The sequence below is a fragment of the Moschus berezovskii genome, chromosome 26, assembly GCF_049115385.1.
Source record: "Moschus berezovskii isolate FMDL1 chromosome 26, NW_MosBer_1.0, whole genome shotgun sequence".
Lineage (NCBI taxonomy): Eukaryota > Metazoa > Chordata > Mammalia > Artiodactyla > Moschidae > Moschus > Moschus berezovskii.
In genome coordinates this window covers 7,102,196-7,128,425 of record NC_142485.1, presented here as the reverse complement: position 1 = coordinate 7,128,425, position 26,230 = coordinate 7,102,196, and the positions used below count along the sequence as shown (strand labels likewise).

The 26,230-nt window shown below is 48.4% G+C and overlaps 1 protein-coding gene across 2 annotated transcripts in view; it reads left to right on the top strand.

Moving 5' to 3' along the window:
* Nucleotides 1–1,516: 1,516 nt before the first annotated feature.
* The window catches only part of PSD3 (pleckstrin and Sec7 domain containing 3), a 610,189-nt gene continuing 585,475 nt past the window's right edge, over nucleotides 1,517–26,230 (top strand). Inside the window, exon 1 of one of the 2 annotated variants that reach the window (XM_088832764.1) lies at nucleotides 1,517–1,641. In XM_088832764.1, coding sequence (XP_088688890.1) covers nucleotides 1,584–1,641 — 58 coding nt within the window. In that variant the 5' untranslated portion in view covers nucleotides 1,517–1,583. Of the gene's footprint in view, nucleotides 1,642–11,677; nucleotides 11,732–26,230 lie in introns of those variants that run through there. The other variant, XM_088832767.1, reaches the window with a different exon arrangement.

Here is a 26,230-nt window from a genome sequence, read left to right as displayed (position 1 = left end):
TGACTCTTTGCGACCCCATGGACTGCAGCACTCCAGGCCTCTGTCCATCACCAACTCCCGGAGTTTACTCAAACTCCTATCCATTGAGTCGGTGATGCCATCCAACCATCTCTTCCTCTGTCGTCCCCTTCTCCTCCCGCCTTCAATCTTTCCCGCATCAGGGTCTTTTCAAATGAGTCAATTCTTCTCATCAGGTGGCCAAAGTATCAGAGTTTCAGCTTCAGCATCAGTCCTTCCAACGAATATTCAGGACTGATTTCCTTTAGGATGAACTGGTTGGATCTTCTTGCAATCCAAGGATGCTCAAGAGCCTTCTCCAACACCACAGTTCAAAAGCATCAATTCTTCTGCGCTCAGCTTTCTTTATAGTCCAACTCGCACATCCATTCATGACCACTGGAAAAACCATAGCTTTGACTAGATGGACCTTTGTGGTCAGAGTTCTATATTCACATAATTGGTCCAGGATCCCTTTGTATACTGGCTGCCCCCTCATCCACTTCTGCTTCCTCTGACCACAGACAGACACACACGGCTTCCCAAGTGGAAGTTGTCAGTAAGCCCCCCTGTTCTAAACAAGGACTTCCCAGGTGGCGCTGGTGGTAGAGAACCTGTGGGCCAGTGCGGGAGATACCAGAGACCGGGGCTCCATTCATGGATTGAGAAGATCCCCTGGAGGAGGGCATGGTAACCCACACAGTGTTCTTGCCTGGAGAATTTCATGAACTGAGGAGCCTGGAGGGCTATGGTCCGTAGGGTCACAAAGAGTTGGACACGACTGAAGTGACTTAGCTCGCATGCATACTAAATAAAGGTCAGCGTTTTCCTAGGAGGGAAAGCTTCAGGCTGTGGGCATGTGCGCAGGGCTACTATGTCTCCTGGGCCTTCAGCTCTGTGGTGCACATGGCAGCGGAACTCTCTGATTTTAAAATTGTGAACACAGCACCCCACCGCCTCTTTAGTTCTGCTGCAGTGCAGACACCCCGAGGTTACAGAAAAGTGTACTGTCCCTAGAGTCCTCATCTTCTCACAAACATCCACTAAAAACCACACACCAGGCCCCCTGCTACACGAGTGGACAAGACAGGGTGTGGTGGACGTTCTGTGGCCACCAGTTTGGTATGAATCAGATTCTGTATTCAGCAAGCCTGCCTGTGGCATGTTTGCTGTGGTCTGCTTCTGTGCCCGAGTTTTCCCTGGGGGGAGATGTGTGGATGGCCCTCTGCATGGAGCTTTGGAGCCTCTCGCAAAGCCCGCAGGCAGTGAGACTGAGCTTTTGTCCCCAGCTGCTCGCTCCCTGTGTCCAGTTAACAGCAACCGAATGGTCAAGTGCTGATTCACTGGATGCTCCTGAGCCTGTTCTGTCAGCTGTTTATTCATCTGGAACTTCCTGTTAAGATGCAGGGTGTGCTTTTTAAAGAAGCCTTGCACAGCAGAAGTTTTATTTTGGGACTGGATGTGCTACTATATAAAGAGGATCTCCGGGAGTTATTTAGCCCCATGGGCTATTCTCTTTCAGCAAAATTTTGTGGGCACTCCCTGGGCGCCAGGCGTGGTTCAGGACACCGGTGTTGCAGCAGTGAATGAGACTGTCTCAGCTTCCAGAGGCTTGCCGTCCACTCCTGCGAGACGAGCATAAGTGTGAGTGCAGTGAAGTGTGGTGCTTGTGCAAGGGGTGTGGGGTGCAGAGCAGGCCTGGAAACTCCCAGGGAGCAAACTGAGGGAGTCCCCACGGCAGAGGCTCTGGGAGGGAATTTAGCAACATTTCAGCTGTGCGTGATAGTGGTTTGTGCAGTCGCTCAGTCGTTTCCAACTCTCGTGACCCCATGGACTGTAGCCCGCCAGGCTCCTCTGGCCATGGGATTTCCGAGGCAAGAATACCGCCGTGGGTTGCCATTTCCTTCTGCAGGGGACCTTCCCGACGCAAGGACTGAACCCCGGGTCTCCGCTGAGCCAGCAGGGAAGCCTGGTGGTCACATGACAAAGGTGTCACGTGTGCTGACAATATGAGGGGAAGAGCGTAGGAACATTAATAGAGAGCTAGTTAAGAGGCCGCTGCAACGAGTTAAGCAGGAGATGATAAGGGCCTAATTGAAGATGCCGTGGAGATCTGAGAATTTCTACAGCAGGAGGGGATGTTGGGAGGTGAGGAAAAGAGTTTGAAGGGCTTTTGTTTTGGATCCTCAGTTAGTGGCGTTGCCATTGAGAACAATGGAAGAGAACGAGAAGCCGGTGTGCTGAGTGAGGGCTCAGAGTGGAGACGGGCTCACTCTCCAACCAGGTGCGATTCGACTAGAAATCCAACTGTGTAGTTTGAGAAAGAAGTCTGGGCTGGAAATGCAGGTGTGAGCCACATCGAACAATTTGGAGTATGATTCTAGTGAGAACAGCTTGTGTTTTCTGTTTATGGTGCTTGACAAATGACCAGCACTTCAAATGTATATGGGTTTATTTTATAATATAGTTTGGGGTAAAATGTAAGTGGATTCCAGATCACAGCTTTTTTTCTTTAATGGTGTCAGCTTTTCTGGTAGGAGGTCAGCATATCAGGAGAAGAGGGCGGTACAAACTGGACAGAGTCTACAAAATGAGCTTCAGGGTGTTAACAATGCATTAAAAGTGGTACTTGCCTTCTCAGGGTTGCTAGTTGCTCAGCTGTGCAATCCCATGGGCTGCCGTCTGCCAGGCTTTTCTATTCATGAATTCTCCAGGCAAGAAGACTGGAGTGGGTTGTCATTCCCTTCTCCAGGGGATATTCCCGACCCAGGGATTGAACCCAGGTCTCCCACATTGTAGGCAGATTCTTTACCATCTGAGCCACCAGAGAAACCCTTTTAGGATTAGAGATTTAATCTTCACTCTACAGCATTCCAAGATCAAATACAATATACGGTTTTTCATAGTTCACCAGAGTTGTTTTTTTTAATTTTCAGGATTAGAGATTTAAACAATACTCTGATGAACTATGGGAAACTGTATATTGCATTTGATCTTGGAATGCTGTAGAGTGAAGGTTCTTTCTAAAGGTGCTGTACTAGTTCCTGGGAAGTTGGTAAAAATGTGTCCTTAACCACACAAAGTCGGAGAAGGCAATGGCAAGCCACTCCAGTACTCTTGACTAGAAAATCCCATGGATGGAGGAGCCTGGTAGGCTGCAGTCCGTGGGGTCGCTAAAGGTCGGACACGACTGAGCGACTTCACTTTCACACGTTGGAGAAGGAAATGGCAACCCACTCCAGTGTTCTTGCCTGGAGAATCCCAGGGACGGGGGAGCCTGGTGGGCTTCCGTCTATGGGGTCACACAGAGTCGGACACGACTGAAGTGACTTAGCAGCAGCAGCAGCAGCAACCACACAAAGTAGAATTTTAAAGCACAACTTGTACTAAAATCGTCCATTATATCCAGGAATCTAGCTTAACCCTAACCTTAACTCCAACCCTAACCCATTGCCTTAACCCTAAGCCTAGTTCCAACCCCCAACCTGTGTGTCACACTAACTCTGGCCTGATTCTGCATCTGCGCATCTAAACCGAGTCCTCACCCAAAGCAGAACTTTTACTCTGACGCTAACCACACCCCAGTCGTAACCTGAACCCTGAACCCAAATGCAGTGCTAACCCTTAACTCTAACCTAAACCCCATTTCTTGTCACTATCCCTAACATTTACGCTAGACCTGGCTTTTTCAGGGGTGGACCTATTAGGGGAAACTGTACTTAGGTCTCTAGAAACTAGCTAATCAAAGCTGAGTAATGAATTTCAGACTAAATGAGTAATTTACAAGCAGATCATCAGTAAACCATCTTTCATGATTAGGTTCCCTGACCTTTCTGATAAACATATCCACAGTCTGGATCTGGTTCCTGGATGTCTACAGGGCTTCCTTGCCTCTGTTCTTTGATTTCACTAAGTGCTTTACTAAATAAGGGTTACTGTGAAAATGCAGTGAAAGTCTCTGAGAGGCAAAATCCAAAATGAGAGTACATTTCCACAGACTCGCAAAAGTGGATGCTACCCTTGACCCGTGTCTTCTAGGACTCCCTGAAGTGTAAGGCTTTCCTACTCCAAAAGACTGACAGGAGGCTGGGACTCTAAGTCCCATGTGACTTGAATCCAACTGGAACTCGAGGATTAGGCCAGCAGTCTGACAAGGATGTGCTGTGTTGGACTCTGGGAGTTATGGAGGTGAGGCAAGAGACCACATGGAATTCAGACACTTTACAGCGAAGCTGAGGGAAAGGGATCACCATGCATGAAACAGCGAGAGAGTCGGATGGGACAGGATGCTGCAGACCTGGATACTGACCTGGTTCAGAGTGTGCATGGCGGTGGTTGTTCAGACGCTAAGTTGTATCCAACTCTTGTGACCCCATGGACTGCATGCCATCTAACCATCTCATCCTCTGTCACCCTCTTCTTTTTCTGCCTTCAGTCTTTCCCAGCATCCAGGTATTTTCCAGTGAGTCATCTGTTTGTATCAGGTAGCCAAAGTATTGACGCTTCCGTCTCCCATTTGCATAGCATACAGCTGCTCACTAAACCTTTATGACACACATTCCATCCTTCTTAGGACTCTGGGAGGTTGACAAAAGGCAGGTATTAGTATAACAATTTACCTTTACATATGCAGAAATGACTCAGAAAAGTTGACTCCCCCAGCCCCAAATCTCCCAGCAAAATTAGCAGAGCAAAGCTTTGAACTCAAGTTGGCCAACTTCAAATCCAGTGGGATGCTCACTCTATTTCATGGAGTCAATGAGACCTGGGTTGGGCCTTAGAAGACTGAGCAGTGTTTGAAGAGGAGAGGGGAGACAAGAATATTCTGCTTGGGGTACAGAGTACAAGGAGATGGCAGGAAGCCAGGAGTGGGGTGGGGAGCAGATAAGGAAGTGTGCAGTGGACGAGGAAGACTGGAAGGGAAGGTGGGCTTTGAGAGCTGGGCAGTGTTCTTGTTTCATGCAGGGCTTCACTAAGGAGTCCATGAGGCTTGCTGGGTGAGTGGCTTAAAGGAAGACCCATCTGGCAGTGGTGTGTGTTGGGGGGGTCAGAACGATGGGGTCCAGTGGCAGGACACCCATTTAGGGGACTTTAGGGTGTGGCTACATGGAAGGGGTTGGAACCGGGTGGCAAGTGCTGGTACAGAATGAAAACAAATGGGTTTAAAAAAAGATAGTTCAAAAGGACAGATTTACTGTTAGAGCATGAGATATGGAGAAAGCAGAAAAAAATCAGATTCTGCATTTCAGACAACTAGCTATGTGGCCTCAGGCAAGTGACAGAATCTGTCTGGGCCCCTCAGCTGATGGAAGAGTGAAGGCAGTTCTCACCTCACAGGGGACCGAGTGATGTATGAACAGGGAAGGCCTGGCCTGATGGCTTTCTGTTGTTGCTCTTGTTTTTAATATTTATTTGCTTGGCCGGTTTATTTATTGATTTTGCCAGTTGGGGCCTGTGGTATCTTTAATCACGGCACCTGGGATCTAGTTCCCTGAGCAGGGATGGAACTTGGGCCCCCTGCATTGGGTGTGCAGTGTCTTTGCCATTAGACCACCAGGGAAGTCCCAATTGGTTGTTTTGATGAAAATGAAGAGGGGACAATTTTAAAACGTCTAGAAAGACATTCTCAACAAGATCATTTAAAATAACGAAAAACTGGGAATATTGTAAGTGACTCCCGTGGGGCAGAAGTAAATACACTATGAGAATCCTGTTGAAATTAAAACCACGTTTGAAGAACGCGGGGATGTAAATACTTAAAAATATAAAGGTAGGTGGACAAAGGAGGACACAACACTGAATCTTATGAAGAGTAAATACATGTAGAGAAAAAGGACTGGGAGAAAACTGAGAGTGATTATCTCTGGTTGATGGGCATGTGGTTGATTTGCATTATCAAGTTTTGTACTTTGGACTTTCTGCAAAATCCAAGTTTTCTACAATGAGCCTTATCGCTGTTTTTTTCTTTAGAAGGTAGTCTTTTAATTCATTTATTGATTAGGCTGCACCAGGTCTTCGGTGTAGCATGTGGGATCCAGTTCCCCGACCAGGGATCAAACCTGGGCCCCCTGCACTAGGAGTGCAGAGTCTTAGCCGCTGGACTACCAGGGAAGTCCTCAGTGAGCCTTGTTGCTTTTATAAAGAGAAAAAGTATTTAGGAAAGAAGAACAAGAAATGAGTTCAACTGCTGAAACCGTGAAACTTGGACTGGGACTCGAACCCATGGTCTTTTAAGTGAGATCTCACCCAGCTGGTCTCAGGACTTAATGAGGCTCGGGTCTCTGATGTCTCATCCCAGAAAGAACAGACACACAGTGGCAGATAAGAGGTGGATTTGTTTAGAGAGAGACACACTCCACAGACAGAGTGTGGGTCATCTCAAAAGATGAGAGTCCGGAATATGGGGGGACTAGCTTTTATGCACAGAGCAATTTCATAAGCTAATGAGCAGCGGGAGTACTCCAACTCTTTGGGGGGAGGAGCAGAGATTTCTAGGAATTGGGCCACTGCCCACCTTTTGATCTTTGATGGCTTCGGGACTTTCATGGCTCTGTTGGGTGTCACTTAGCTTATGGTAACGTATTGCAATGATGCTAATGTGTGAGGCTCAAGGTCCAGGCTCAGCTCTTCCGCCATCTTGGACCTCGATGGCTCCAGCCCGTTGGGCCATGTCTTATGGCTATGTCATTCTCTTAAAGGTTGCACCCTGCCCCTTCCCTCCTTCTTCACTACTGTTTAAAATCTTTAGGGGTGTTGTCTCCCTTATAACTGCTTCAAAAGAAAATAGCATAGAATAAGTAGTTCAGTTCAGTTCAGTCGCTCAGTGGTGTCTGACTCTTTGCGACCCCATGAATCACAGCACTCCAGGCCTCCCTGTCCATCACCAACTCCCAGAGTTCACTCAAACTCATGTCCATTGAGTCGGTGATGCCATCCAGCCATCTCATTCTCTGTCATCCCCTTCTCCTCCCACCCCCAATCCCTCCCAGCATCAGAGTCTTTTCCAGTGAGTCAACTCATTGCATGAGGTGGCCAAAGTATTGCAGTTTCAGCTTTAGCATCAGTCCTTCAAATGAACACCCAGGATTGATCTCCTTTAGAATGGACTGGTTGGATCTCCTTGCAGTCCAAGGGACTCTCAAGAGTCTTCTCCAGCACCACAGTTCAAAAGTATCAATTCTTTGGTGATCAGCTTTCTTCACAGTCCAACTCTCACATCCATACGTGACCATGGGAAAAACCATAGCCTTGACTAGACGGACCTTTGTTGGCAAAGTAATGTCTCTGCTTTTTAATATGCTGTCTAGGTTGATCATAACTTTCCTTCCAAGGAGTAAGCTTCTTTTAATTTCATGGCTGCAATCAGCATCCGCAGTGATTTTGGAGCCCAAAAAAATAAAGTCTGACACTGTTTCCACTGTTTTTCCATCTATTTCCCATGAAGTGATGGGACCAGATGCCATAATCTTAGTTTTCTGAATGTTGAGCTTCAAGCCAACCTTTTCACTCTCCTCTTTCACTTTCATCAAGAGGCTCCTTAGTTCCTCTTCACTTTCTGCCATAAGGGTGGTGTCATCTGCATATCTGAGGTTATTGATATTTCTCCCAGCAATCTTGATTCCAGCTTGTGCTTCTTCCAGCCCAGCGTTCCTCATGATGTACTCTGCATATAAGTTAAATAAGCAAGGTGACAATATACAGCCTTGACGTACTCCTTTTCCTATTTGGAACCAGTCTGTTGTTCCATGTCCAGTTCTGACTGTTGCTTCCTGACCTGCATACAGGTTTCTCAAGAGGCAGGTCAGGTGGTCTGGTATTCCCATCTCTTTCAGAATGTTCCACAGTTTATTGTGATCCACACAGTCAAAGGCTTTGGCATAGTCAATGAAGCAGAAATAGATGTTTTTCTGTAACTCTCTTGCTTTCTTCATGATCCAGCAGATGTTGGCAGTTTGAGCTCTGGTTCCTCTGCCTTTTCTAAAACCTGCTTGAACATCTGGAAGTTCACGGTTCACGTATTGCTGAAGCCGTGGCATCCTTCTCTAACTGACTTAGAAAATATCAGTGAGTGGAATAAATCCTGGGACATGGCAGAGAGGAAGAGGTGACCTTCCTAAAAAGGGAATAGAAGGCTGAAGAAGAGAACATACTACAGAAACAGAGCAGGGAAATCATGCCTTCTCAGAGAGGAAATCAGAGTTCCTCTCTGTGAGGCAGTCTGAACTTTGGAAGCTGTTTACAGCTCAGATAAATACAAAAGCAGATAAGAATGTAGTTAAGTCACAACTGCAAACAATGCTTCATTGTGCAGTATTTCATTAGGTTTCAAACCTCCAGGGGACATTTGCCAAAATTCCTCTTGGTTTTCCACCAGGCCTGCAAAATGTTTTCAACGAACAACCTGCATTCAGGCATAAATAAGAACTGACCATCCAGTGACATCATGAAACACTTAGGTGTTGAGAACGTTTCATGAATTTTCATGTAACTAAAATACTTCTAGGAAATAAGACCATAACAAGCCCTGAGGAAAATAATTATTGAAAACCAATAGGATAATTATCTTAGAATCTTGATATCGATCCATGAAGATTCCTGGCTTTGTGCTTAGTAAACAAATAATGAGGCTTTACCACTGGTGCTTGTGGTAAATAACCTGCCTGCCAATGCAGGAGATGAGAATCGGGTTTGATCCTTGGGTTGGGAAGATTCCCTGGAGGAGGACATGGCAACCCACTCGTGTTCTTGCCTGGAGAATCCCATGGACAGAGAAGCCTGGCTGAATACAGTCAGGGTTGCAAAGAGTCAGACACAATGGAAGCGACTGAGGGCATGTGTGCGCGCACACACACAGACACACACAGACACACACACACATACAGACACACACACACAGACAGACACACACACAGACACACACACACAGACACACACACAGACACACAGACACACACACACACAGACACACACACACACACAGACACACACACACAGACACACGCAGAGACACACACACACAGACACACACACACACAGACACACAGACACACACACACAGAGACACACACACACACACAGACACACACACACAGACACACGCAGAGACACACACAGAGACACACACACGCAGAGACACACACAGAGACACACACACACACGCAGAGACACACACACAGACACACACACACACAGACACACACACACAGAGACACACACACTGACACACACACACACAGACACACACACACACAGACACACACACACTGACACACACACACACAGACACACACAGACACACAGACACACACAGACACACACACACAGACACACACACACACAGACACACACACAGACACACGCACACACAGACACACGCACACACAGACACACACAGACACACACACGCACACACAGACACACGCAGAGACACACACAGAGACACACGCAGAGACACACACAGAGACACACGCAGAGACACACACACAGACACACACACACAGACACACACACACAGACACACACACTGACACACACACACACAGACACACACAGACACAGACACACACACAGACACACACAGACACACACAGACACACACAGACACACACACAGACACACACACAGACACACACACACAGACACACACACACACAGACACACACACACAGACACACACACTGACACACACACACACAGACACACACACACACACAGACACACACAGACACACGCAGAGACACACACACACAGACACACACACACACAGACACACACAGACACACGCAGAGACACACACACACAGACACACACACACTGACACACACGCACACACAGACACACACACACACGCACACACAGACACACACAGAGACACACACACACACAGACACACGCACACACAGACACACACAGAGACACACACACACACAGACACACACAGACACACACACGCACACACAGACACACACAGACACACGCAGAGACACACACACAGACACACACACGCAGAGACACACACACAGACACACACACACACTGACACACACACACACACACACACACACAGACACACACACACACAGACACACACACACACGCACACACAGACACACACAGAGACACACACACACACAGACACACACACACACAGACACACACACACACACACACACACGACACAGCTAATGCAACATGACCGGGCTACTGACTGGAGGCAACATGAGGGTAAAATGGTCGTTGATGCCAAGTCTTCTGCTAAATGTGCTACCTCACATGACCTTGGACTAGCACTTAAATAGAAAACCGCAGGGATTATCTTTAACATGTAAGTTTCCAACAAGTGGAGCCTTTGTTTTTTCTTATCTTTGAATTTATTTCCCATTTACCTGTGTGTTGCTTTCCACCAAAGGCATGCTACGCAAAGTTCAGGGCACTCTCTTCAAATATTTCTTCTCCTGCCTGCTATTACCTTGGCTTTGTGCCCTCAGCGTCTGTTGTGGATTTAACTCGACCTTCTCACAGGTGACACGCTGGAGTCTGCGTGGTGGAGGGTCGGACTTCTCTAAACACAAAGTTCCCCAAGCCCCAGCAAATGCCAGGTCTGAAAGGGTCGGGGGCAGTCTCTCTGGTTTTCTTTTGGAGTAGCTTGTTACTAATTTCCTTGCTGTGCTCACGTTTGTAAAAATGGCATAAAAGAAAATAAACAAACATAGTAAGGATTGGAAGAACCTGAACTTCTCACTACCACTCACCATCTGCCTATATTTTATGTGGAAGTGGGCAAATCTGCTCTGGGGAGAGATGGAAGGCTTCTTTTCCCCCAGTTATAAGATACGTTTCAAATAGAGGTTGTCAGAACAAACCCTGTCATATCTTTTGCTTATGATATCACGGCAGAGAATGCCAGAACATTAGGGAAAAAAAAACTTCACATGTCAATACTGATTGTTTAAAAGTTAAACCTCATTAGAGTATGTTTACAACATTAAAGTGTCTGCGAGGATGAAGGTAACACTGCGGGGAAGGGATGATAGCGGATAAGAACAGAATGGAGCGTTTGGACTTTATAAAAGTGAAATAATTAGGCCTGAGATGGCTTTTCAGTTGGGGCCCTCTCGTTCCGTATGTTCCCTTGAGTGACTGTCAGAATAAGCTACCAGTTTCCACTCCATGTGTAATCAGTGTGACATCTGGGCTCCATCAGAGGCCCCTGTTTCTCCAGCATTAGCCAAACCAGCGCACTTCCTGTCACTGAATTAATTGTCAGAGCTGCCGGGTCTGGTTACCCTCCGGCTGTTTAATCCCGGCTGGCAGGAGTGCTCCTGCCCACACTTGCATGTCTTTCTCGTTTTGAAAAACTTACTCCTTTGACAAACACTCACAGGCAAAGAGCTGCGGGGTTGCCACAACTACTTGAGGAAGCTTCTACTTCCCTTTGCGATCAATGTCGCCAACTTTGCTTGATGCATGTGCGTTTGACACCTTTTCCTGCACAAGTAAACTGGAATTGTGTGCTTTTCGTCGTGGCCTGCAGTGAAGAAGAGAATGAGGGAGAAAGTCATTTGAAGACTTTGCAGAGAGAAGGGATTGGGGTTCCGGCCTGTCATGGAGTCACGGAGGTAAACCAAGTCATAACACCAGGCAGTGGAACTGGCTGAATTTCATATTTTAAGTGTCAGACACAACCTCAGAACAAAGTGGAGCCTCTCCAAGGAGCTGGCCAGATGCAAGCCTGGTAAGTCAGTGCTTAGGATTGAAACTTTCTTGTGAAGCAAAATACCAGTGAGAATACGCTTTTAGGAAGAAACGTTTGAACCTTTGAAAAGTTTTATTCTTTCTATAACTGTGACTGTGGAAAAATAAGAATTCTCACGTTGTGGGGCCTGTTATTTGGGGTGTTTTGCTGGGCTGCTTTGGGGTATGTTTTCCTTTAGAGGAAGAGGAGTCAGAAAGATATGCTTGGCTTTACCATCTAAATATCTTCTAGCATAAAATCAAATTGCCAGAGACTTGGTGTTTGAGGATCTAAGCAAACTAATGACCTTGAATTATGCTCTTCTTTCAGTATGTTCTGAAATGTCAGCCGATTGCATGTGTAGAGCTCCCACGAACATTCACTGGGAAAGGGTTTATTGGAAAACTCAAGTCTATTCTGATTTAAGGAGCTCTAGTTCCCTAAAAAAGAAAGCAAGAAAACTTTGCTTTTTGCCCTTTGCTGCTGCTGCTGCTGCTGCTAAGTCACTTCAGTCGTGTCCAACTCTGTGTGACCCCATAGATGGCAGCCCACCAGCCTCCCCCGTCCCTGGGATTCTCCAGGCAAGAACACTGGAGTGGGTTGCCATTTCCTTCTCCTATGTGTGAAAGTGAAAAGTGAAAGTGAAGTCACTCAGTCGTGTCCGACCCTTAGCGATCCCACGGACTGCAGCCTATCAGGCTCCTCCATCCACGGGATTTTCTAGGCAAGAGTACTGGAGTGGCTTGCCATTGCCTTCTCCGATAACCAAAGCAGTTGATGACAAATACTGTAAACAGCAAAAATGTTTGAATAAGATCATGTATTTCCAAAGAAAAGTTGAAGACGTAAATAAAAAAAAAAGCCAAGTAAAAAAGATAATTTTTTACTTTCTGCTTATCCATAAGAAATTGCCTCTGTAATTGTAGTGTAAATGGCCTTTGTATGGTGCTTTGCCCTCATTAAGCACGTGGGGGAAATAACTAAATGTGAAATCACTGCAGTTTATTAAATGTCAGAGAGGAACTTGTTAACCAGACAGATCAGATAACCAGCTGCTGTGCAGAGCAGTCGCCAGCCACGGGAAATGTCAGCGCTCCCTTTAAAGACAGCCGATGACTACACAAAATGCATAGCCCGTAAATAATTAGAAAAAAAAAAAAAAAAGATTAGAAAGCATGCCACTTGTGCTAACCGATATATGTTCCTGAGAAGAATAAGTATTAGACTGTGTCGTTAGTAACAAGGGTTCCATGTGGTTGAGTTAGAAGCTGAGACCGTCGACTTGCGTCCTAATTCCACAGTCTCAGGTAGATACACGGGCAGGATGCAAGCAGAGCAGAGCAGTGGGATTCCGAGGACACATCTTGGAGAGCAGGGAGGCCGTGGGGTACGTGGATATGAACTAAAAAGACAAGTGTCCCATGAAGAGCGCTTTGTCATGAGATGGGACTTTCCCCTTCTCTGTCCTAGGGATTTCTCTTCCCTGAAATGAAGGCAGATGGTGTGTTGCGTCTGCTTTCTGAAAGCTCTCTCTTTGTCTTTGGAAAGGAAGAAATAAAATTCCCATAGAAAGGATCCTGGACAAGTTAGGAAACCCTAAGAGGGTCCACGGAATCCCTTAGGAGGTCCGTCCTCGGCTGGACCTCAGAAGGCCCATGACCCTCTGCAACTTGCCGTAAAATTGCTGGCTGAAGAAGCACTGCTTTGCGCGAGGGCAGGTTTGAGGGAAAGGACACGCGTGGTGGAGGAGAGACACTGCCTTGAGAGCTGGGCTCGCGCTGCCCCAGCTCCACGCTCGGGATCTCAGGATATTTAGGAGAAGAGCCAGCCCCGTCCAAGACCCTTGCACTTGTGTGTGTGTGGGGGGGTGTCTGTGTAGAGACAGGGCAGAAAATGCTTCTTGCCCTGTGCAAGCGGAGACATGTGTGATGCCCAAGCAGTGGTAGAGAGGGTCCGGACCATGGGAGACGCGAGGCTTTTGGAGGTAGCCCTGACCTTGATCTTGGAGGTCTGAGATGGAGACGGGAACGCACACAAGGAACCAGACTCTAGAGCGTTGCTGGGCTGTGCTTCGTCACTCAGTCATGTTCTACTCTTCGCGACCCCACGGACTGTAGCCCGCCAGGCTCCTCTGTCTATGGGATTCTCCAGGCAAGAATACTCTAGTGGGTTGCCCTGCCCTCCTCCAGGGGATCTTCCCGACCCAGGGGTCGAACCCAGGTCTCCCGCATTGCAGGCAGATCCTTTACCAGCTGAGTCTCCAGGGAAGCCCTTCTAGAGTGTTAAGACCCCAGTAGGGACGAGAAGTGTGTGGCTCTGAGGATCAAGGCAAGCAGAGAAGTAAAGCTGGTGACAAGTTCCGACGGAAGGGGCTGGTGGGAAGGAAGGAGTCATAGGGAATGACTCCGCACTGGTGTCTGCTCATATTGTGTGGCCGGGGCCTGGGTGAGCTGGGCATGGCTGTGGTGACCTGAAGGTGCTATGGCACTCAGGCAAACGGGATAGAACCTCATGCGTGCCTGCGTGCTAAATCACTTCAGGTGTGTCAGACTCTTTGCAACCCCATTGACTGCACTCCGCCAGGCTCCTCTGTCCATGGGGATTCTCCAGGCAAGAGTGTTGGAGTGGGTTGCCATGCCCTCCTCCAGGGTATCTTCCTGACCCAAGAACTGAACCTGTGTCTCATATCTACTGCATTGGCAGCTGGGTTCTTTACCACTAGTGCCACCTGGGAGGCCCGTCGAACCTCCTCATATTATGGACTTAAAGGTCACCCTAGGAAATCTTCTAGTCCATCTCCCTCTCTTCACTCACATGAGCAGTGCCCAGAGATGAATCCAGATTCCATAAGCAGTCGTGGCAGAGCCCCACTAGCCCTGCCTCCTCCTCCTGCCCACAGACGGTCAGCCTGTGCCGCGAGGCTGTCGAGACTCGTCTCAGAGTTCCTTTCCCCTCAATTGTACCTGTCACCCCGGGGAGCCCCAGCCCCAGGGACCCCAGCCTTCCTCTGCACTGTTTGCTGTGAAGTTCGGCAGCCCCTCCTCCCTTTGTCTCTCAGGCCTCCCCAGCTCCTGGAACCTTCCATGACACCCCTGGAACTCACCGCTCTCATCAGCTAATTTCTCCGTATCCCTCAGCTTTTCTTTCTGGGCAGTCCCTTCACTGCCTGACTGAACCTGAGTATCCTCGGAGGATCCTGCAGCTCCCCAGGTAAGGGGGGGGGAGTGTCCTCTCCAAGCCCCATTACTCCTTCCCCCAGCCTTTCCCCCGTCCCGTCACCCCCCAGCTCTGAACTCCACACAATCAGAGTCCGCCACCCACTCCCTCTCAGTGTCAGTGTCATCAGCTCGGGCCAAGCGTAACATCTAAGACTTCAAGCTGCCTTGACCTCTTGGAGCCTCACGGACACCAAAGGCCTAACCATGCGTGGCCCTGCTCTCGCTGGATATGCCTCCAGCCAGGAGGAAAGGCCTTGTGCACAGTGGCCCTGGGTCTCCTGGATCAGGTGTGCTCCGACAGGGCCTCAGCCTGACAGGGTCACTTCCCTGCAAAATTACCCCAGCAAGCCAGCCAGCCCCTCCCATGCCCTCCTGCCGCTACAGAGCCTGCCCCCTACAGAGGCTTTGCAGCTTCACTGCCACCTGGACAGCAGCCCGCCTGTGACCGAGCATGCACGACACACCTTCCTCCCAGCTGTGAGGGTGTGTGGCTAGTAGGCCACCCTCTCCTCTGTCCCCGCCGAGGGTCCGTCTCCCACCCTGTACAGCATGGCCCCCTCCCCCAGCAGAGGGGGGAGGGGCTCACAATACCCACGACCCTTCCTTTCTGGGCCCTTTAAGCGCCCGATCACTGCCGCTCCGTTCAGCACTTTCTGCATGTTACCTGCTGTTGACCTCAGGGCCCCCGTCTGTGATCCTTGCTGTGCCCCGGCCCTCGGGTCCTCTCATTCCTATTCCCTGTAGCCCTGTCCTCCACGCTCGGCCAGCCGCTCACCTCCACATCCTCACCTCCCCGGCCTTCATCTCCTGCCTCCCGCTTCCCACCTCCATCCCCATCGACCCGCCCAGCACCTTGAGCCCAACAGTCCTTGGACCCCAGTGGGACCTTCACTCCACGGACTCGGTCGCCTGTTCACCCCTCACCGCCGTCTTCCCTCTTCACCCAGTGAAAGCTCTGCCGCCAGTTGGTACAGTCACTGTCTTGGGGACACCCTGGTCCTCTCACCTGGGCGTCTCTTCTTCATCCTTCTCAGTCAACAAAGCCACAGGTCCGCCCCCTCCCGCCCTCCCTGCCCTCGTTTTCTCTGCTCCGAGACTGCACAGCTGAGCGAGGCTCCTGCACGCCCGCATCACACCCTCCCACTCCGCGTTCACCGCCAGCATCCCAGGTGGGCCTCGAGAACGTCCTGTATGTCCCTGGGGTCCGTGGGCTCTCCTGCTGCCTAGAGAGCTATGCCGTGCCCTTTTCTGTCTGGAGATCCCCAGCATCTTTCCCCTGTGTTCTCTCTCAGCTGATGTTCTCTGCTCACTGAGAAAGCAGATCATCAGAAGGGACCATCCAGGCCCCATGCACACGTCTGGTCAGGGAGCCCCTGACACTGTGGTGCTGCCCCTTTTCCAGGTGTCCAGGCTCCTGGGGCCAGCGGCCTCCCCAGAAACTAGCCCTGTCAGCATCACCGTCACTTCTCAAGACCTTCCTCCAGCAGTCAAGTCCCTTCTCTACTGGGTCATTCCCACCGGAAAGCAAGTAAGCTTTGTTTCTCCCATCTTAAAAAAAAAAACACACCAAAAAACTTTTCATCGATGTTATTTTTTCCCTCACTATTTTTCTGCCCTCTTTCACGAAGAAATTTCTCAAGAGTTGTCTCCACTTTCTCTCACCCCATTTCCTCTTGAACCTGTTGTGATCAGACGTCACTTGTCCACTTCTGCAAACCCCTCTGGACAATGTCAATAACAATACCTTCAGGCACGGCAGTCCCTTCTCCAAACTCATCTCAGCTGACACGGTCGAGCTCAGCCTCCTCCTGACGGTCCTCCTTCGCCTTGAACCACGAGTGCTCATCTGGGATCCCTTCTGTCTCACTGGTAGCTCTCGGCCTCCTTGGCTGTCCCTCCCCGCCCCCAACTCTGTACCATGGAGCTCTTAGGGCGTTGGACCTCCTCTCTTTGGGTGATCTAACCCAGGCTCATGGCTTTAAATACCAGTCACGTGGTGACAATACCCCAGTTTGACACCCATCTGGGACCATTTCCCTTGGACCTGAGACTCACAGCCAGCACCCACTCGGTATGTCACTTGGATGCTGTAACAGAGTCTCATCAGAAGGGCAGAACCACTCTGAGCGATGCAGCAATTAGAATTTCTGCAGCCGTGGGAGCTGTTGAAGTGTCTGTGAAGAGCTGCTGGCTTTGCCCGCAGGGTGGTGGTGGGGGAGCCTGTGGATGCTGAAGGTCGGCTGAACCGGCTCTTGGGAAGAAGAGCAGAACCTGGGGTGGGAGGGAGCTGGACAAACTGCGGCCATGTCTGCCTCTCAGGGCACTGGAGGGCCTGCCAAAGAGCTGCAGGCACCTGAGTGGGGTCGGCACAGCGGGGAGGGGAGGGCGGAGGGCGGTGTGGTGGGGAGGGGCTGCCCCTTGCCTGGCTGCTGGGTGTGGCAGGGCCTGTCCAGACCCCACATGCTGCCTCATCTGCACCTGCCGGACTCAGCGCAGACTGTCGGTGACACACCCGGGAGCCTGGGGAAGGGGTCCTGGGAAATGGGCTCCGTCTCCCTGATAGCTCGAGAGATGCAGCTCAGTGCCCTTGTCATACCACACGCTCCGAGCTGTCCCCTCGAATCTTCCCCATCTACAGTCCTTCTCCATGCTTCCAAAAGCCTCAACATCTTTCTTGACTCTTCTTTTTCCACCCCACATACCATTTTCCAGAAAGTCTGGTCAGCTCTCGGAGAAGGCGCTGGCACCCCACTCCTGTGTTCTTGCCTGGAGAATCCCAGGGACAGGGGAGCCTGGTGGGCTGCCGTCTATGGAGTCGCACAGTCGGACACAACTGAAGCGACTTAGCAGCAGCAGCTAGTCAGCTCTGCTAGAATCTGACCCCTTGGTCCAAGTGCGGGTGTTTCCCACCTGGACCTCTGCAGGTGGGGGGTTGCCCTCTGCCCCCTCACAAGCCCCCTCCCTGCGAATTTTCCACACAGCAGCCTGGGAGGCCACTGTGAAGCTTAAGGCAGGCCCGACCGCTCTGCTGCCCAAACTCTCCAAGGGCTCCTTGTCGTCAGAGGTTGTTCTCATTGTTGAGAACCGTTGTTCTCATTGTTGATCATCCTCATTTGATTTTTTTTAAGCCTAGCTTAATTTTATGGGAACGATTAAAATCTCATATCAGTTAAATAAATGCTGACTAGAAAATTCAGGCATTATGTCTCACAGTTGTCAATTGGAGTGTGAGGCAGTCAGGTAACTTTAAATTATAGATGATGTGCATTAAGTCAACCAACATCTCTTGTGTTCCAGAATACATTTCTAAAACTTGAGGTGTTTTTCAGCCGCCATTCCTGAGGCTGTTGTATTTTTATTTAGTTTAGTTTAAACATAGTGGAGGATTCGAATTCTCCTCCTTTTCGAACAGGGATCGAAATCTCTTCCAGCTCTCTCAGTTCAGTTCAGTTCAGTCTCTCAGTCGTGTCCGACTCTTTGTGACCCCATGAATCGCAGCATGCCAGGCCTCCCCGTCTATCACCAACTCCCGGAGTTCACTCAAACTCCTGTCCATCGAGTCAGTGAGGCCATCCAACCATCTCACCCTCTGTCGTCCCCTTCTCCTCCCGCCTTCAATCTTTGCCAGCATGAAGGTCTTTTCTAATGAGTCAGTTCTCCATCTTTCTAGTGCTATGTAATAATTAACTCTCAAACTTAGCATCTGAAAACAAGGGTTCTTGAGTAGCATTTCTCATGGGTTTTGTGAATCAGGAACTCGGAGTGGCTCAGCTGAGTAGCTCTGGCAACAGTGTCTGGTGGGATCAGCGGTGTGTGGAATGTCTGGGGGCTGGCCAGGCATTTCTCCCTTCACGCCATCTCTGCTTTTGACTAAGGAAGCTTGTGCTTCCTCATAGCATGGCTGTGTCAGACTTTTTCCATATAGTGCAGGGCTCCAAAAGCTAGTGACCTGAGAGAGAGACAGGAGGAAATTATATTACCTATAATAACCTTGCCTTGGAAGTCATTCTGTGTCATGTCTGCCATTCATTCAGACAGTCATCAAGTCCCACTCAGGTTCAAGGGGAGGAGACCTAGACGCCATCTCTTGATTGGGAGAGCTAAAAAGTTCTGCAAGGGCATGTGAGGGTCAGGGGTGTCGTCGTGGCCATTTTTGGAAAATACAATACACCACAATATGTCCTCTGGTTGCTGTCATTCATATGCCCTCCGTATGGAAAATGCATTCAGTCCCCGCCCCTCAGAAGAACCCCAAATTTTGTGCAGTAAGATATCAGGCTCAGGCTTGAGGTTCAGGATCAAGTTATTTAAATCAAGCCTAGCACTTCCCTGGAGGTCCAGTGGCTAAGGCTCTGAGCTCCCAATACAGAGGAGCTGTGGCCAGAGAACTAGATCCCACATGCTGAAACTAAATGGTTGCCTGCCGCAACTAAAGATCCTATTTTGTGCAATGAAGATCAAAGGTCCTGCACGCTGCCACCAAGACCCAGCAGAGACAAATAAATAAATAAATAACTACTTAAAAATAAATAAATCAAGCTTGGGCACAGCTGAGACTTCTCAAGCGCATTTCTTCACATACAGTTCCTTGTGTAATGTTCCTCTCAATCTTGTAAACTAGACAGAATTTACCTGCCCTCTGTCTGTGCAGCTCGCAATCGTGGGACAGCACAGGATAACCCCTGCAGATGCTCCCACTCAAAAGGGGGTCACAGGAGACACACCGCCATTCTAAAACCCAGCCCTGCACATGCCCCTGGGTCCCTGATTAGGTCTCAGGCCCATGTCTCCAGAAACAATTCCTGATGGCTCTTTATTCTGCCTTTTAAGCCCGTAATTCCTCCCTGGGATTAAAATGTAGTCTGTTTTTACAACTGAGTGGTTTTCCCATCCTGCTTCTTCCTTGTGGGTCCAAAGGTCTTTTTATTTTAGCTCAGATGGTAAATAATCCGTCTGCAATGCAGGAGACCTGGGTTCGATCCCTGGGTCGGGAGGATACCCTGGAGAAGGAAACAGCAACCCACTCCAGTACTCTTGCCTGGAGAATTCCATGGATGGAGGAGCCTGGTGGGCTACACAGTCCATGGGATCACAAAGAGTCAGACATGACTGTGTGACTAACTTTCAACTTTCACTTTCACCCTTTTCCGTCCCCGTTGATGTTATCGTCTTCTGCCACACTTTTCTTGAAAGCGTTGTGGGTTTCCTATGAATCATACTGAGGTCTGTTTGGTACGAAAACAGTAACATATATAAACAGAAAATTTCACAGAAAAAATTACCGATGGCCTTCAAATATATGAGTGAAAGCTTACCCTTGCTCAAAGTAAGAGAGCTGCAGTTTGTGATTCAATAAGTCAGTTCAGAGGAGGGGGCTTCCACGGTGCCAGTCACGTTTTCCATTTCTGCATCAGTGTGCTAATTACAAGGGTGTGCTCATTTCGTGAAAATTCACCATCTGTGCGTTTCTGATAGGCACACCTTCTGTATATACATGATACGTAAGTAAGATAACAAGCCAACTGCATGGAGATACCACATCTCACTTACAGATAAGCAAACATCCCAAAGACAGATATTATGTCCCGCAGAGAAGGCAGTGGGGAAACAGGCCCCCTTATCCAGTGCTGGTGGACCTGCCAGCTGCCAACTCCCAACACCCCCGGGGGTGTTTCACAATGTCTGGAAAAATTAGGTATGCCTTCTTCCTTTGATCTGGCAGCCCCATCTCCAGGAATGGATGTCAAAGATACGCTAGCATCATTACAAAATGACAGCATGCACATGGCTGCTTATTGCTGCCTTATTTGAAATAGTAAGAGATGGTAAAAAAAAATCCAGATGTCTGTCAGTAGGAGTTGGTTGCTGTTCCTTCCACAGAAAAGGTCACCCTGTAGCTGCAAAAGGGATGCGAATGGTCTGTACACATCCCCTTGGAGGAACGGTACCCAGAACCCTGAGCTATGGAACAGTGTTGAAGAGAGAGACCCGGTAAAACAGTATATGGATTCACCTAGAGTTTCAAAAAGAAATAAGTGAAGTATAAATAAAAGTAATAAAAAAAATGCTTACCTTTGGGGAGAGGGGGATTAGGGTGGAGGGAACCAAAATGAATCTTTACTTGGGAAACATGCAATGTTTTACATAATTTAAAAATTTTAAAGCACCTTTAAAACAATACAAAAGGAAACAAATGAACCTAAGAATTGTATAGCAAGTTTGTGAAGTTTAGACTGAGGGTGAATACAGTGAGTGCAAAGTGTGTCATCCTAAATGGGGCGCTTTGAGGGTGAAAAAGGGTGATTTTAATAATTATTCCCAGACAACAGGTGTAAACTGGACTGACCTGGGCCCATCAGGACCCATGACTACCCTAGTCATGGTTGGATGCTCTCAGGAATTACTCTTATTTCTGTTAGGTGCAGTAATATCACTTAGAAATGCATATCAAAGTGTTTACAGGTGACACGACCTACTGTGTGGGGTTTGCTTGCAAGCATAGCTTCTCAAGGGCTTCTCAGGTGGCTCAGTGGTAAAGGACTCGCCTGCTCATGCGGAATATTCGGGTTCAATCTCTGGGTCCAGAAAATCCTCTGGAGAAGGAAATGGCAACCCACTCCAGTATTCTTGCCTAGAGAATCCCACGGACAGAGCAGCCTGGGGGGCTACAGCCCATGGGGTGGCACAGAGTCAGACACGCCTGAGCGTGAGCACGATTGCTTCTCCGAGTGTGAGTGAACCAGAGTCACCTGGAGAACACGGGAAAACACAGAATACTGACCCTCACCACAAAGACTGATCCAGCGGGTCTGGAGTTCAGTTCAGTTCAGTTCAGTTCAGTCGTTCAGTCGTGTCTGACTATTTGCGACCCCATGAATCACAGCACGCCAGGCCTCCCTGTCCATCACCAGCTCCTGGAGTTCACTCAAACTCATGTCCATCAAGTCGGTGATGGCATCCAGCCCCGTCTCCTCCCACCCCCAATCCCTCCCAGCATCAGACTCTTTTCCAGTGGTCTGGAGTGGGAAACTGCATTTCCACCAGAGGGCTGAATGAGCTGGCATTGTTGGGCTTTAGGCTCATTTTTCTTGCAGCAACATTGTAAAACATTTCAGTTCAGCTAGAGTGTAGGTCTCCCCACTGGGAACTTCTGTATCTACACACAGAAACACATCAGCCGTTCATCCTGGCTGTCCCTGTGAGAGTAGGGGTGTGTGTGTGTGAATGAGTGTGTGTGTGTGTGTGTGTTAGTTGGGGAGGGCTGCAGTGAGATCACTGTTGAAGTCAGGCCATGAGTCCCGTGAAGTTATTTTACTGTTCTCTCCACCTTCCGGTATGTTTGAGAATTTCCTTAATTATACATTTATGTATGTTTTTCAATTCAGGAGATCTATGTCCAACTCAAAGCGAACCTCCTATGTTACCTTGATTCCCTTAATCAGATCACACTGATTTTCGTTATTATTATAAGAATCATATTTATACTTCCACCAAAGCAAAGTCCAATAAAAATGAAACACATTTGAAAAATTCACCCTAAATGCTATCATCTGTGATCCACGTTTTATGATTTTACGTACAATTGTGACTCAGTGCGATAAAAAATACTACAGAGTTTGATTGGGCAGTGAATTTGAAAATAGGTATAGAAAACCATTGTTTTGTCTGTCTTTAATGCAGAAGGAGCACTGCATTGCTAATCAGCCTCCTGTGCTGCTTTGTCTCTGCCACAGCTTTCCCGCACGTTCTCACTTCCTTTTCTGACGCTGGGCCTCTTCTTTTCTCTTTTTTTTTCACCCTCTTCTGTCTCCTTCCTTTTTTCCTTCATCCTTTCTGCCTTCGTAAAGGCATTTTAGATACTTTTTGGCTTTAGGTAATGTCCTGTATCATTTGCAAAGTGATTAGGTTATTTTGTATTTTTCCCTTAAAAACTGAATTGCTTTGAGATTCATATGTGGTCTTTGTTAAAAAAAAAAAAAAAACCACCTTTTTATTTTGTATTGGAGTATGGCTGATTCACAACATTGTGATAATTTCAGGTGGACAGCAAAAGGTCTCAGCCATACATACACATGTATCTGTTCGCTCCCAAACTCCCCTCGCATCCAGGCTGCCCCATGACACTGAGCAGACTTCCCTGTGCTATAGAGTAGGTCCTTGTTGGTTGCGCGAGGTCTTTAGTTGGCTTCTTTTAAAACACCTGAGTATAGGCTGTAGATCTTCATAGGAAAAAACAAACAAACACCATTGTGGTGACAGACCACACCTTTTGGCCTCTGTAAGCGGTTTGGTTTCTTCCTGCATATATGCTCCTGGGAAACCTGTGGTCAGACTGGAACATGGACTTTTGCACTAAGCTCCGAAAGGCCCACTGAAGACAAGTTTCCCTGCCCGCTCCCTGAATTCTGTGATATAGTTCAGTAAGGGAAGATGCTGCAGTGTTTCATTTTTCTTTTTTACAAACTTCACATTTTGTAGCAGTTACAAGAGAACAGGCTATGACTCACAGTTTTGCTGGCGCCATGTGTACTTCAGGTGCGCTCATGAGTGACGTGAACTCACCCGGTTCTTTGGGCTGAAACAGCCGCCAAAGCTGGCAGTACAGATGCTGAGAGATCTGTGTAGGAGGTGATGGCAAACACGAAGGCCCTCTAAAGCTCCCGGCAGTCCTGGAGTGGGCTGCCCTGCCCCCGACCCAGGGATCAAACCCGGGTCTCTTATGTTTCCTGCATTGGCAGGCGGGTTCTTTACCACCAGTGCCCCATGGGCGGCCCTTTAAATGTATGTGGTATGTCAATTACATCTCAGTGAAACTGCAAAAGTTAAAAAGAAGTCTCTTAGGGTCTCTGGACTAAAAGTCAGAAGGTTAAGGAAGGGAATAGGGAATTATTCAATGCAACATGCAATTTGGAAATAAGAAAGCAAGACATTCAAAAGAAGTTAGTAACTTAATTGCTGGGGCAACTCTTTTATGACAGAACAAAAGGAAGGCATACGCAAGTGCTCCTTTCCTTATGGCTAGCAGAAGAGAAAAAAAAAGGAAGAAAAAAATCATGGCTAGCTATAAGGAAGAGAATACTCAGGAAGAAAAATAACTGTCTCCCAGAATTTAGATTCCTGGGATAGTTAGGAAACAGATACTGTCCTCACAATTAGAAAGGAAGTAATTAAAAGCATGACAGCTAAAATGATAACCTTTCTTGTCAAGTGAGTTTGTTCTGTGTGTCTTCGGTAATTTCTGACTTTAAGAAAAGGCTGAGTCTTATCCTACCATCAGAAGTGTTGAACTTGAATTCTGAATTCACTTACTACAAAAATATACCTGGATATTCGAGATATTCAAGTTTCTTTAATTCTTGCGCTGTATCAGCTTATGTTGGTTATGCCTGAGTTAGTAAACAGTTTTTCCTCTCTCAGTATGTTTTTGGTAAAGAAGAATTGGCTGACTTGTAATTGAGTGTATTACTTCTTAACTAAGAAGTAAACCCAGCACGCCTGTGGACCCAAACTTAAACACCGCTCTTTGCCTGATGGAAACATAATCAGTGTTCTAGGCTAGTATTGGTGTACTCAGCTCTTCTGGGATAATGGACATTTTAGGCTTAACATTTTATAGAGGATAGTCACGCGTGTTGTGTCAGTGTCTATATGGTCAGCTGAATATTTCCTTTCTTTTTAAAAAAGATTTATTTGGCTGTAGGTCTCAGTGGCAGCACGTGGGCTCCTTCCTTGCAGCTTGCCGGCTTCTCTCTAGTTGTGGGGCTTTGTTGCCCTGTGGCATGTGGGATCTGAGTTCCCGGACCAGGGATTGAACCCACATCCCCTGCATTGGAAGGTGGATTCTTAATCACTGGACCACCCAGGAAGTCCCTGAATATGTCCTATTTCTAATAAAGCCCTAGCTCCTGGGAGCTTGCTGTTTTCTCTGTGGGGTGGAAAGTACCAGAAAGCTATTATCTGTTACCTGGGGCTCTGCTGACACTATTTCCATGGACTCGAGATTGAGATTGGCAGTGTTTTCCTCTTGCCTGGGCAGAAACCAGGAACTAGCAGTTTGATGGAGGTGGAACTGTGGCCCCGCACCTTCCGAGCCAAGCCTGCAGACCAGGGACACCCGTGGTGAGGCTGTGACGAGGCTCCTCCTCGGCAGTTCTTGCTGAAAATGTCCAAGAACGAAGACAATCATCACCTCGCCTGGGGGATGTCCCTTTGTCCCTGTGAGAGCAGCTGAGACAAACACATCCTGTGTTCAGGCCTAAGGCCGCCGTCAGCCACAGTTTTTCTTCTAGAAAACATGGGACTTGTGAATATCACTCTGCCACCGCCTGAGCAGCACCCTTCTCCTTGCTTTAAGCCCCATTTTACCAGGAAATGCGGTGTCTGAAGAAGAAGCATTAGATGAGAACCAGTTTCCATAGCATCTCTGGGGCTTGTTGGGTAAACTCAGTTTCCTCCTGTTCCTGCCCCCATGAGCATGAGAAACCTGCTCCCTGGGCTACTCAGAAGTTATCAAAGAAAATAATCAGTAAACAATCAAGAATAGGACCAGAAAAGAGTTTAACTTGCGCCACACTGAGGACTAGCCCAGAAGCCCACTTCCTGCAGTTGCTCAGTTTTATGTCTTGTCAGAACAAAGAACATTAAACAAGTCAGGGATACAGTTCTTCAAGGTAAAAATAGGACAAAAACAAGCAAAAAAAAAACCAAACAGAAAACCCACACAGACCAGCACATCACAGGGAGTCAGCGTGGCCTTGGCACCTGGGAAGGGAGCCTGGTCACCAAGGGAAGAGCAACACTCCCAGGAAGAGACACGTTTAATTTTCATTTTTAACGAGGGCATTCTTCGCTTCTGCTCATGTGCCCTTTCTTCTAATTAAAACAGGTGTACAGTGTACGTCTGACCGGTTGCACACAGGCCGTCTTAGCATAGCAGCCGCGTTAACTCCTGGACAAGCCAGAGTGAGTCCCCGCCTCTCAACTCGTGGACATTTCCCTTTGCAGAAGCTGGGGGCCTCTGTGTGCCTCCTGTCCCCTCTTGTCCACGCCCCACGTCCGGCTCACCCTCCCTCCTGCTTTAGAGGAGGAGGAGCTCTTCACGTCGCTCCAAAGCCGTCTGTTCTCGTCCTTGCTAATGGTCTTGCTCGGCTCCCAGCTTGCCTGGGGACGTGTTGCGGCCGCTCCCTGCTCTGTTTGCCTCTTCCATTTACTCCTCTGCACCCCCGACGCCTATCAACGTGTGCACACGCCCTGCTCGCGCCAGCCTTTCGCTTGCTTCCTT